At 39.5% G+C, this 13,513-nt stretch overlaps 1 protein-coding gene across 2 annotated transcripts in view; it reads right to left on the bottom strand.

The window, feature by feature from the left end:
• Positions 1-10,675: 10,675 nt before the first annotated feature.
• CACNG5 (calcium voltage-gated channel auxiliary subunit gamma 5) overlaps positions 10,676-13,513 on the bottom strand; it is a 37,590-nt gene continuing 34,752 nt past the window's right edge. For both annotated transcript variants that reach the window (XM_039325423.1, XM_039325422.1), the window contains exon 6: positions 10,676-12,884. In XM_039325423.1, the coding sequence (XP_039181357.1) occupies positions 12,627-12,884 (258 nt within the window). In that variant the 3' untranslated portion in view covers positions 10,676-12,626. The remainder of the gene's footprint in view (positions 12,885-13,513) is intronic.

The following is a 13,513-nucleotide window of genomic DNA, read 5'->3' as shown; positions in this document are numbered from 1 at the left end:
GTGACTGTTCGAAGTTACAATGGCACTGAAAAAGTGCCCCCCAAGCCACAGCTGAGCAAGGCACCTGCCTGCCTGCCCGGCTGGCCGCATTCTTCCTCCTGTCCAAGGTTTTCATTGTTGTGAGCATTTCTGTTGAGGATTGGCAGCGGGGGTGGGGTGGGGGGGGTGTTTGGTTTTTATTCTCCCCGTCTGCTGGGTGGTTGCAGCAGGTTTTGGTCACTTCACAAGACCCTGGGACACTGTGACCGTCATAAATATGAATCAGTTTCCAAGCATCTGAATGTAAATCACAAGACCCTGGAGATGCTGCAACATTCCAGCTGATTGGTGCTTCTTCTGGGCTCAGCAGAAGCACCAGGATCAGCACTGAGCTCCAGCTGGAGCCTGGCACTGATCTTGGTGCTTCTGCTGAGCTCTGATAGCCCTGCATCGGAAAGAGGGAAGAGAGTTTCCTAACCTCACTGAGGGGGTGGAGATTCTTCTCTCTGCTGCTGAAGTGTCCCAAGATCAACAGAGATCGAGGAGGCACTGGATGGTATATTGATTGTTGGCCATTTGGCCAATAAAACCCACTGGTAGTGCAGTTCATATTGACAGATGGGATTTGGGAGGGGAATAGGCCTCACTTTGTCCAGAGTATGTGGGTTGTTTATCTACATGAGGAGCTGTAGTAGGCTCCAGGACCAAAGATCTGGAAAGGTGAAGGACCAATGATGGCAATGAAGTCTTATCATTTGGGGCAAACATTTTAACATTTAAAAAACATTGTGAAGTAGACTCCAGAACTAATATTTGGTATTGTGTAGTTTTGTTTAATTTAAGGCAGTGTGTATGAGTTAGAGCCGTGTCATCTTCTTTGGACTCCTCTCAAAATGCATGGCCATTTAATGACGTTTTGAAATGTTGGTTCCATGAAAGCACTGGAAGCTTCTCTTACAAAGCTTTGGAACAGTATAACTGTGAAAGTAGACCCATACCCATATGTAGGAGAGGGAAGGGAAGGGAAGGGAAGGGAAGGGAAGGAAGGGAGGAAGGGAGGAAAGGAAAGGAAAGGAAAGGAAAGGAAAGGAAAGGAAAGGAAAGGAAAGGAAAGGAAAGGAAAGGAAAGGAAAGGAAGCCTTTAAAGTGCTGTTTCTTATTGGCACAGACGGGGGTGCTATACAACAACTGCTAGAACAGCAGCTATCAGAAATATGAGGAAAAAAATCTCTCAAAAAATCTGCCTTTTCTATAATATTTTTCTCTCGGTGGACATCACAGTTTGTTCCCAGTTGCCTTTTACAGATACATTAGCCATCTATAAAAATAATTACATCTACTGACATGTTAATTGCCCAGTTTTTCCATCTCTTCTAAGAATTGCTAAAACTTTACCTGAACACTAGAGGCTGCTTCCATTGGGATTCTGCAAGTGTAGAAGAGATCAAGATTAAAATGCCTTTTTTAAGCAAGAGCAGAAACCAGTGCTCCCAACAGAGCCCAAGGAATCTGGCAAGGAGAGCCTTTATATTTTAAAGATCAGTTGAGGGGGTGTTGGAGATCAGCCCCCAAGCCAGATGTGGTATGCAAAACATCTTTCCAGCCATCCAGGTAACTGCTGAGCAAGGAGATCCAAAGTTTACCCAGCTTCACCTATCCAGAAACAGCCACATTTATAAGATGTAATTTTAAAGGGTATAGTGTTCCTTTTAAAAAAAGGAACGAGAAGCTGTGTAAGGACTTTATTTAAACGAGCCCAAACACACTATAGCAGGGGTGTCAAAGTGCCGGTCTATGGGCCGGATGAGTCATCCGGAAGCCGTGCCCACTCCATTGCTGGCAATGGCAAAACTGTCCCAATACGTTGCGCGATGTCACATGACATCGTGAGTTTGACATGTCTGCACTATAGCAACCCGGAACAGCAGAAAAAGGAAATAGAGCATCGATACAACATATTCCAACAAAATGGATATCCATGCAACTTTATCAAAAAGTCCTTGACCACTCAATTCAATACAGCACAGCCAACACAAACCCTAAAAAGAGTTACACTGCCATACATCAAGAATATCTCAGAAACCACCAACAGACTACTACAAGCACGTGGAATCAGGGTAGCACACAAGCCAACTAAACCCTTCAAACATCCTAAACAGACTAAAAGACCCAACAACCCCAGAAGAAAAAACAGGAGTCATCTACAACATACAATGTAAGGACTGCAACAACCACTATTTAGGACAAACAGGCAGAAGACTCTTTGTATCCACAAACACCAATTAGCAGTCAGAAGATGATGAAAATTCTTTAATTTTACAACATACAGATAAATTTAACTATAATTTCAATTGGGAAAACATGACTATCCTAGATTAAGCCAAGTCCAAAAATGCCAGGGATTTTCTAGAAGACTGGCACTCTGACAAATCAGCCATCAATAGATACATAGACATTAACATCTATAGACTATTGCCCAGCCCAAAAAAGAACAAATAGACTCAGCACCTCTCCACCAGCAATCAGCATTCAGATCAGCATAGATTAATTCCAAAGTTAACAACAGACCAACAGTCAAGTAAACAATACCCCAATCAAGAAACTGCCAAAGAGCCAGCAGCAAACAGCCCAACCAAAGAATCTCTAAGACCACCCCCACCAACACCACCAGAATATAAATTTACAGCAAACTGCACTCCTTACTAGCATTGATGATTGTTGCCTAGTTTGGGTAATGAAACATCTGCAAGAAAACACGCAAGCTCAGAGCGCACCAAGAACCCCTTATTCTCACATATATTTGTCATTACACACATGCCCACATGAGCATGAAGTTCATTCTCTAAGCTTGTGGGTTGATTTCAGAACATTTCGTTACCAGGCTAGGTAACATCTTCAGTGGAGTTTAGGGGAACATGCCCACATGCTGTGTGTGTCTACATCAGGCATGTCAAACTCGCAACGTCATGTGACATCGCCCAACATATCAGGCCGGTTTTGCCATTGCCGGCTTCCATGTGATGCTTCTGGCCCACGGGCCAGCAGTTTGAAACCCCTGGTCGACATGATCAGCAGCTGTGGAGATCAGCAGCTATCAGGAGATCAATGTACAGCTAAGGTGTCAGTGCTGCCAGCAAGTTATAATTATTCACAAGTTAAGAATAGAAATTTTTCTTCATCTCCTGAATTTCCCCTCAAAATCTAAGATCCTATGTATGCTCCCCCACACACACCAAGGAATGTTTAAGAAGGCTCCAAGTACTTTCCAGGAGGACCCTTTGAGATGATAATATTGCATGCCACAGATAACAAGGCACAGAGTGTGTGATTTGCTTAACTATAGTTAGAAAGCTTTGCATAACATTCTGTGGAAAAAAGCAAATTACATTTTATCTTAGTCAGTGCAATGTGTAAACCCAAGCAGCAGATTTTTCAACCCAAAGGACATCCAAAACAAGTAAGAAACATACCTTCTTAGCCAGCCTTGTCAAATATCTTACTGATCATAAAGCCCTTGCTTCCAAGATCTTTCTGATTTTTTCTTCCAGCCTATCATAGAAAGAGCTTGACCTTCAGAGGCCAAACTTTCCATCTTGCCTTTGCAAACAGATGGCAGTTCTGCATTCTCCACCCCCATGGCTAGTTAGCATTATTAGTTAATTTGCAGTTGTGAAGAAATAACAGAATTGTTCTCTTCCTTTGCAATATGCTGCATTGGAGCCTTAGTTTCAATGCTGGTTAAATAAATTACAAGTCCTGTGAGTTGTAATTTTCCATTATGTAGACTAGCATATAGATTATAAATGACATATTATCCAATTTATATAAGGTTTATTTTTTATTCAAACTACCTAGGGTTAGTATTTTAAAGAATAGCCATTTTATTATATATCCAGAGCACAGCCATGTTTAACCGATGCATGAACTCTGCTAAAACTATGGCATAGATAGCTTCTGGCTGGAAGCATGTACCAGTTACTGTATTGTACAAATAAACAAGGGAACTGATAAGGAAAAACCAGAGAGGTGAGCAGTGAAGGGGCTAGCTAGGGCTTAGCAAGTTTGGGTGACAAGAAGGGCTTAACTAATTTTAAGCATTATAGGCAGTCGAAAAGCATGTGACCAGACCAGACCTGGGAAGGATGTGGCGAAACCTACGGGAAGGGTATAAAGGTTTATGATGAACTAATCTTATGTGGGGTCTCTTGCTTGCACATGTAGAGGTCCACCAGCCTTTGCAAACGCTTCAATAAATCTTGTTTTGCTTTCCAACATCCTTGTAGTTGAATTTTGTTCCTCACAAGTCCCAATGCAGATGGAACCAAGATTCACCAAGATATTGCAGAACCCCATACAATTCAGACAGCTCTATTGGAACAGTGGGCAGAAGCTTACTTTTGAAATTTCTTTCTTTCTGTTGCATTCGAGTCTTCACTATTTTAATACATACAGCCTACCAACTTATTTTATAATCTATTTTCCAAAGCACCGAAAGCAAGATAAGAAACAATAGATGGAAACTAATCAAGGAGAGAAGCAATCTAAACTAAGGAGAAAAATTTTCTGACAGTGAACAATTAATCAGTGGAATGACTTGCCTTCAGAAGTTGTGGGTGCTCCAACACTGGATGTTTTAAATAAGAGATTGGACAACCATTTATCTGAAATGATATAGGGTCTCTTGCTTGATCTGGGGGTTGGACTAGAAGACCTCCAAGATCCCTTCCAACTCTGTTATTCAGTTATTAACTATAACCATTTACATATGGCAAACAATTTCTGGAGAAGTACACACACACACACACACACCAAAATTAACAAGTAAGTGGTGAGCTGCCATGTCAGGTGAAACATTGTACTTGTAAATACAAGATTCATTGGTGCATGTGCGTGTGTCTTTTATGAAAAAAAATCAACAAATGCAATAATCAATTACATTGGAAGTCTCTCCTGTATCATTAGTCATTTTAATGCCTTTAAAATATCCTTACATTTCTTTAATATAATTAAAATCAACAGAGCTTTTTAATTATTGTCTAATTTTTTAAATTTGAATGCCACTAAAATTGTATGCTTTAAATCAGTGGTTCTCAACCTTTCTAATGCCGTGACTCCATAATACAGTTCCCCATGTTGTGGTGACCCCCAAGTGGGTGTGGCCACCAATAAGAGGGAGTAGGACAGCTAGGGAAAAGGGAACAAAATGGTGGACAGCATGGTTTGGCGACCCCCATGAAATGGTCGTTCGACCCCAAATGGGGTCCCGACCCACAGGTTGAGAACCACTGCTTTAAATGAAAGTTGACCTATCCAAACAGAAAATTGGACTATAAATTTAATAATAAGTGAATAAAGATACGGTAACTGAATATGTAACACTATTCTCTGTCTCCTTTTGGTTACATCCTGATGATACTCCCAACATTACTTTTCTTTGCTTTTCAGACTAATTGCTCTGCAACCTGGTTTCTTAGTCTTCTTATCCTTGTCGTTAAACATTTGCTATCTGCTTAAAAGTTCAACCTCCTTCAGGCAGCTACATCTACTTTTCTTGTAGAAACGCTAAATAACTAACTGAATGTACAAAGAAATAAGACATCAGTAGTCACGGAGGAAACAACAAGCCACCCTGAGGGTTCCTATTTCCTAGGTTTGTTGAAGTACAGTTTGCATTACTTCCACAGCATTGTGGAGCATCAAACTGAAGAAGACTGCAACCTTACATTCTTAAAACCTATCCAGGTTGCAAAATTATCAGTGCTAGGCGGATAAACCAAGCCAAAAATCACTGGGGAATGAAACTCACCCAAAGGTACTCTGTTCATTCCAGAAGGCCACAATATGGTGGGAGGAGTCTCAATTATGACATCACCAGGTTCAACTATTCTTAAAGAAACTAGAACAACCTTGCGTGAATAGAAGCTGTTCCACCATGACAGTGGTTCTTTTGAACATAAGCACAGAACTACAGGGAGAGCCACATTATGGTTAGGCCCAACCTTCTATAAGATGACATTTGGAGTGTCATAATCTTTTCCCTTTCTCCCAAAGTGCAAAATAGGAGTGCAAAAAAACACATCCACACACATACATCAAGTAACCTTTCACTGATATCTGAGGCATTTCCAAGGTCAAGAGCCCTATTTTTCTATCCTGGGGACTTGGGTTTTTTTTTCAAAATGTGCATCAGTGATATTTCTTGAGGTTTAGATAGATAGATAGATAGATAGATAGATAGATAGATAGATAGATAGATAGATAGATAGATAGGTAGGTAGGTAGGTAGGTAAATGTTAGCAACAGAAGAGTCTTTTGACGGGCTTTGCAGCTTTGGAGATCATGAATATTTTAGCTGAAACCTTTGCCACAAAGGTGCATGGGGAGCCATGCCAGCTTCTTACTCAGAGCTGGTAGCACTTTGGAATTTCCACTGCCTCAACCTTTGGAGAAATACATAAAGACAACAGCTGCCCAATCCCAATGCTGCCCCCAGAGAGAAGGCTGGATTCATTACTCTTGGCACTGCAGAAAGCTTGGAGGACTCTTCTTTTGAAGTAGGCATTTGATCTGTGTACTGTAGATGGAGACCTGGGAGCCCTTTTTAGTCAGGCACACTGTTGTACTGTGGATTATTTATTCTGTTTTATTGTATACCGTAACCATCCAGAGTTGATTGATTTGGAGAATATAAACATGATGCAAATAAGTAAAAAAAAGTTCTTAGCCATGATTTGTTGAAGTACAGTTTGCATTACTTCCACAGCATTGTGGAGCATCAAACTGAAGAAGACTGCAACCTTACATTCTTAAAACCTATCCAGGTTGCAAAATTATCAGTGCTAGGCAGATAAACCAAGCCAAAAATCACTGGGGAATGAAACTCACCCAAAGGTACTCTGTTCATTCCAGAAGGCCACAATATGGTGGGAGGAGTCTCAATTATGACATCACCAGGTTCGACTATTCTTAAAGAAACTAGAACAACCTTGCGTGAATAGAAGCTGTTCCACCATGACAGTGGTTCTTTTGAACATAAGCACAGAACTACAAGGAGAGCCACATTATGGTTAGGCCCAACCTTCTATAAGAAAGAAATACATTTATCAAATGACCTAAATTCCCCTCAGAGTACTTGTACAGAGATAGATAGGATGTACGTGGATCTGCTAATTTATAGGAGTATATTTGCTTGCACTATGCAGTTCTTATATACAGATAGTCCCCAACTTACAACCGTTCAAAGACAATGGCACTGAAAAAAGTGATTTAAGACCATTTTTCACACTTACGACCTTTGCAGTAGCCCCATGATCATGTGATCAAAATTTATGACCATTGCCATGTCCCGAAGTCCTGCGATCCCTTTTGCAACCTTTTGGCAAGCAAAATCAATGGGAAAGCCAGATTCATTTAACAACCATGTTATTAACTTATCAACTGCAGTGATTCACTTAACAACTGTGGCACAAAGGTTGTAAAATGGGACAAAATTCACTTAACAAATGTATCACTTAAGATAAATTTTGGGCGCAGTTGTAGTCATAAGCTGAGGACCACCTGTAGTTGCAAAGGAAATGGCTATAATTAGAAATCCAAAATTTACCCTTTACTCAGGATCCCAGTGAATATACAGTATATGGGAGGGGTGGGGAACCTTGGCTCTTTTATGACTTGTGGACTTCAACTCCCATGCTGGCTCAGGAATTCTGGGAGTTGAAGTCCACAAGTCATAAAAGAGCCCAGGTTCCCTACTCCTGGTATATGAAATATATATAGAAACATTTATATTTTGTTCCTTTTCAGCCCTCCAGTTTTTCAGGTGATTTGCTTGAGTTGAGGACGATTGTCGAAAGCTTTAGTTCATCCTGGGATGTATTTTGCATTTTCATGGAATATTTACTGATGGAGGCCTGGAGAATTCTTACTTTCTGTCTTTTCAGCATAGTCAAGCAGAATATTCAGTTATGGGTAGTATAATTCACATAGTATCAAGATATAAAATAATCTCAAGATACATACTAGTTTTGCCTGCTTAGAAATGACTTTATTTACAACATGAATCATATTTCATGCTATTGTCCTAAGGAAATATAGTCTCCCATAAACATTTTCTAATCGAAAGAACAGAGCTAAACTATTCCCAGAGTATTAATCAAATCTACCATGTGTGTGGTGATCTTCAAGCGTTACTGAACTACCAGTCCAATTGGAGTTTAGAAATCATTGGAGGAAGGTAATGCCTTTGTTTTGTTTTGTTTAACTAACTAGTTATACTGAGCCATAAAGCAAACTTCTTTATATCTTTTCCCATGACAATAAGGACTAGAGAGTTTGACTACTGTGCAGTGATATATTTTAAAAAGGATGGGGGTAAGCAGCATATATACCGTAAATGCCGGCGTATAAGGCGACTTCCGCGAGCGCTGAAATCGGCGCCAAAGACGGGGGTCGTCTTATACGCCGAGTCGTCTTATACGCCGGAAATACTGGTAGTTTCCGGCGTATAAGACGACGTTCTAGGAATGCGGCCCGGCTATAAAGACGGGGGTCGTCTTATACGCCGGGTCGCCTTGTACGCCGGCATTTACGGGTATGTATATATTTTTACAAAAAACATTTAGCTATAGTGGCATACATGAGAAAAAAAAGAGAACATGGTAATCTATTGCCAGTTACTATTGAACTGAAGGTTGCTGAAAGAAAATGGGAGTAGAGACATACAGCTTTTGCAGTGTAAAATTAATCCCTGAAATAAATGATTAAATCCCCTTCCATTAGCAGTCAGCTCAGCTTCTTTTCCATGGCACACTTGTAAATTAGTTTGTCATCCACTATTATATTCCAAAATTATGAATTCCATAATAACTATGGAATATATAAATTATTTTATATCTTGATATTATGTGAATTATACTACCCATAACTGAATATTCAGCTTGACTATGCTGAAAAGACAGAAAGTAAATATTCTCCATCAGTAAATATGATTTCTAATGATTAAAATGAATTTTTCTGCAAGTGCTTAAAGTTGGTGGTAAGGAAATACAGGTAGTCCTAGAACAGTTCATTCGTTTATTGACTGTTCAAAGTTACAACGGCACTGAAAAAAAGTGACTTAAGACCATTTTTCACACTTATGACCATTGCAGCACCCTCAATGTCATGTGATTTATATTCAGATGCTTTTGCGACCTTCTGACAAGCAAAGTTAATGGGGAAGCCAGATTCACTTAACAACCGTGTTACTACCGTAACAACTGCAGTGATTCACTTAACAAATGTGGCAAGAAAAGTCGTAAAACGGAGCAAAACTCACTTAATTATTGTCTCACTTAGCAATGCAAATTTTGGGCTCAGTTGTGGCCATAAGTCGAGGTCTACCTATACTCCTGAGAAAGCATCAACACCACTCTTTTGCAGCCTTCTGACAAGCAAAGTCAATGGGGGAGCCAACAACTTTCTCACTTAACAACATAAATTTTGGGCTCAGTTGTGATCGTAAATTGAGGACTATCTGTATTCAGCTTAACGCAGGTCTCCAAACTTGGCAACTTTAAGAGGTGTGGACTTCAACTCGTAGAATTCTCCAGCCAGCATGCATGACTTAGGAAAAAGCAGTCTCTTGTTTCCTTGTTTTGGCTAGGAAGAGTCCTAGTGAGGCACACATGACTGAAGTATGAGTACTTTTACTGGGTGTTATTTACTGACTTCTACTTCTTCCCTGTTTTGGAAATCAAGGAGAACAAGTGAATGAAGGAAATCAAGTCGCTCACGTGTCAGATATGCTTTTAATTTAGCCCTTATATCCAAATCAATGAATATTTTATGCCTAAATGAATTTGCGGAAAAATACTGTCCACATCCAATCTAACACTATCCCTTTGGACGGGGAACTCATACTACCCTTCCTCTAATATTATGGCTATTGGCTATACTTTGAATGGGACATGCAGATCCAAATTCTTACTTGATAAAGTTCAGTAGGTGATCTTCTTCCAGTTATTTTTTTTCTCAGCCTAGCTTACAACACTGAGCTATCATGACATTTTTTAAAGGACAGGGAGAAGAAATGTAATAAGTAAATAAATAAAAATAACTGTATAAATTAAAAAAAACTGTACCATATTCTAAGCCAGGGTGGGCAACTATGGCAACTTTACGACCAGTGGTGGCTAAGGAATTCTGGGAGTTGAAGTCCACAGGTTGCACAGTTGCCATAGTTTGCTCACCCCTGTTCTAAGCTGTACTTTTTCAAAATGAAACCTTTGCTTTTGTGAGTTTAATGCTCACCCCTGTTCTAAGCTGTACTTTTTCAAAATGAAACCTTTGCTTTTGTGAGTTTAATGTTCTGATTACATATGTGGCTAAGCTTTATATGTGAACTAGCCTAAAATGAAGTTGTGTTACCTAACCATGATTGAAAAGTGTGAAAGGAAATGGAGGAAAACTTCTCTTCCAGACCTGATGAAAACTCTTCATGGCTGAAACAGTATTTTCATTTTAAACAGTGCCTTAAGATTTTTATACTTACTCCTTAACCAGTCTTAAAAATCAGCCACAAAGCTAAAATACACACATGACACATAGAACGTACAACTGTGACTTGAAAATGAAAAAAAAGTAAGAACAGAATACAGAATAGTTTGAGAGAAACAGAATATTTACTCATGTTAACAGTACATAAAATACTATGAATTTAAAACAAAACCAGTTGTGGAATTATTATCATGGGTACAGCACTTTTTAGAGCACACTGATTCACTTTGACTGAAGTGGCATAAAAGCCACTTGCTAACAAACAAAGCTGGGTTTCTTCTGCGCAGACTGGAATGATTCTCTTTGCTTCTCCTGGATGAAAAGAAAACAGCAGCAGACACATTTGTGTCACTTTGCCTTATCAGGAATCGCTTTGCGTTATCAGGAACCGCAAGTGGATGTCCTACAAAATAAGCTGTCAGATGAATACAGATATATTGCCATTACATGGAGAGAGAAGAGAGAGATTAACTTAATCAAAGGTTGTACTAGAAGTGTAGTAAGCTACTTTCCTTAGTGCTCGTGATTAGCACATATTCAGATTTTAGAGTGCACATAGTACTGTAGCTTTATTTATTATTTATTAAACAAATTTATGTAGCCACTCATACATAGGTGACTCTGCAGGCTTCAACATTTATCAAGATAGCATAAGTCCCATTTTTTTCTTCCCTTGCTTGACTTGGAGAACTAAAATCTTCAATATTTAGGTACAGCTGAAAGATATGGCTCATTATTGCATACATATTCAGTGAACAAAAACCATCGATAAACACAGTAAGTAAATGAGAACGCATGTATGTACATCTACCACGTGGCCCTGTGATAGTTGAGGAATACAAGTAACCTTGCTTCCAGATCTAATTATTTTTCAACTTTTTAATAGTGTACAAAGGAAATAAGTAGCCATCACTGTAAGTATTTTTGGGAAAAGCAAAGTCTGGATATTCCATCTGCTTTTGATTACAGGTTAAGATAATATGAATCAAAATTTAGAATTTATCTAGAATGTTGAACATCAGATTTTTCAGAGCAGTGAAAAATCAGAAGATTGGAATCTGGATGTCTGAAATAATCCTCTGAGCAGTGTAGAATTGTTACAAAAGCTGGTACAACTATATTACCCAGTGCATATATAATGTACTGTGGACACATAGTATATGCACAGTGTATAACAAACACACTGCATATAACTAGATCCATAGTGAATATGCAGTCATAGTCCTGCTCCCCTTTCTGCAAATTTTCTTCACATAGGATCTAATCTGAATGCTGGCACAGCAGTCCTCTGGATTCCTTTGTAGGGAGACTAAAAGTAAAGGAAATAGCACAACTGACAAAAGCCACACTACTAAATTGCACTTTGGGCATCAAATCTCTTGTTCCGTCAGTTTTTACAGCAGAATAAGAAAATTTTGTTGATCTGCCATAAGCGTATTATTAGTGTATAAAGCCTATGGTGATTTGAAAATGAGAAGTTTGTTTATACTGACATAGCATCAGGCACTTTATTGTTGAGATGTTGCTCTTCTAGAAACAAAAGATTTGATCTAGTTGAGAAGCTGCCAAATTAGAATGTGATTCTTGATGAGAGTTAATTGTGTTTCCCAGTGAACACTTCAATCTTCTAGGATAATGATATGCAAAGAGGAAATGTTTTTAACTATATACACATTTAGCTTAGACTATGAATTACCTGTAACGAGATACTAATTATATATAAAAGTTAAGTAATGATGTGAATTTCTGAATTCATCAGGCATTGTCATCTGTTTCTTAGGGTGATAATACATTTCTGTTAAAAGCCTGCTAATCAAGAAGCTCCCCTTGGCCATTTTCCAATATCCAGATTTTCACAGTGGGTCGGGTTTCTTTGCCCAAGCTATGGTGTATATCTCTGGCTCTAAGGATCTGGCATAAGGATCAGTTGCAGGATCAAAGCCCCCTCTGGAGTTTATTGACTACTCCTACGCGCATTGCTGGGATGGGCAGGAAAACTTCCATTTCTAAGTAAGAAGAATATCAGTCATTGGAAAAAGGAAAGTGCAGATTCAGGACCCATGGCCTCTATGGTCATTTTGTTCCCTAAAAAGCAAGAGGGGTGTTGTCCTTCAGCATGGGGAGGACGACAGCTGGTCATAATCAGGACATTTAAGCAGAGCCGGGTAATTGCTGTTCATTTGGAGGGAAGTATCACTGGAGATATCAGAAGGGCTGCGTCCCCGAACCCATGTCTCGGGGTGAAGGAACTGGCCTGAGTAATCGGAGCAGTTGCTAAGACGGGGTCGGTAGAAGCCAGAGTGTGGCCGGTACATCTCTTCAGCAGTGTATCTTTTCATGAACAGGTAAACAGACATGACACCTGCACTCTGCAAGAGAGAGAAAGAGAGAACCAAAGCATTGCTTTGACCCATGGCTGGCCCTTCTGGTGGAAGGATAGGAAGCAATGTGCTATTGATCCAAGCAGACAAGACAGACATGCAATGAAACATATACCTGCAGCTTTCGTCACCATTTCTGGCATGATTAGAGCTCTTCTCATTGATAAGAACAGATCTGTGGGAAACTTTTGCTGGTAGAACTCCTTTGTAGTTGAACTATAATATTAAGTACCAATTCATTTGCTATTGACAGAAAAGCCATCAATCACTGTCACACTGGTCCACGCTTTTGTCTGACAAAAATACTCCTTTGCAGGTCTTCTAAATCAATAAGCAATTTTGAAATCTGTGATTTCGAGGGTAGGTGAGAATCGCTGCAACCACACTGGATATTTAGAGGGAAAATGCTTTAATAGGTGTCCAATTTCAAGAAGACAGAATAATTGATTTGTTCTTTTTTTCTTATATGAGTAATATTCTCAGAAACTATCCTTTCCTGCTTGCGTTCAGCTTCAGCATGATAATTCGTCTCAACCCCTTTTAGGCAGCATAGGATTATGAGCTGCACCTTCAAAAGAAGATTCCTCAAACAACTGTTCTCCATATAAGAGGGAGGC

This window comes from Crotalus tigris, unplaced genomic scaffold (assembly GCF_016545835.1).
Source record: "Crotalus tigris isolate CLP2741 ecotype Arizona unplaced genomic scaffold, ASM1654583v1 scf7180000024337.5909745, whole genome shotgun sequence".
Classification (NCBI taxonomy): Eukaryota; Metazoa; Chordata; class Lepidosauria; order Squamata; family Viperidae; genus Crotalus; species Crotalus tigris.
The sequence above is the reverse complement of the archived record's forward strand: the minus strand, read 5'-3'. Positions and strand labels throughout refer to the sequence as shown.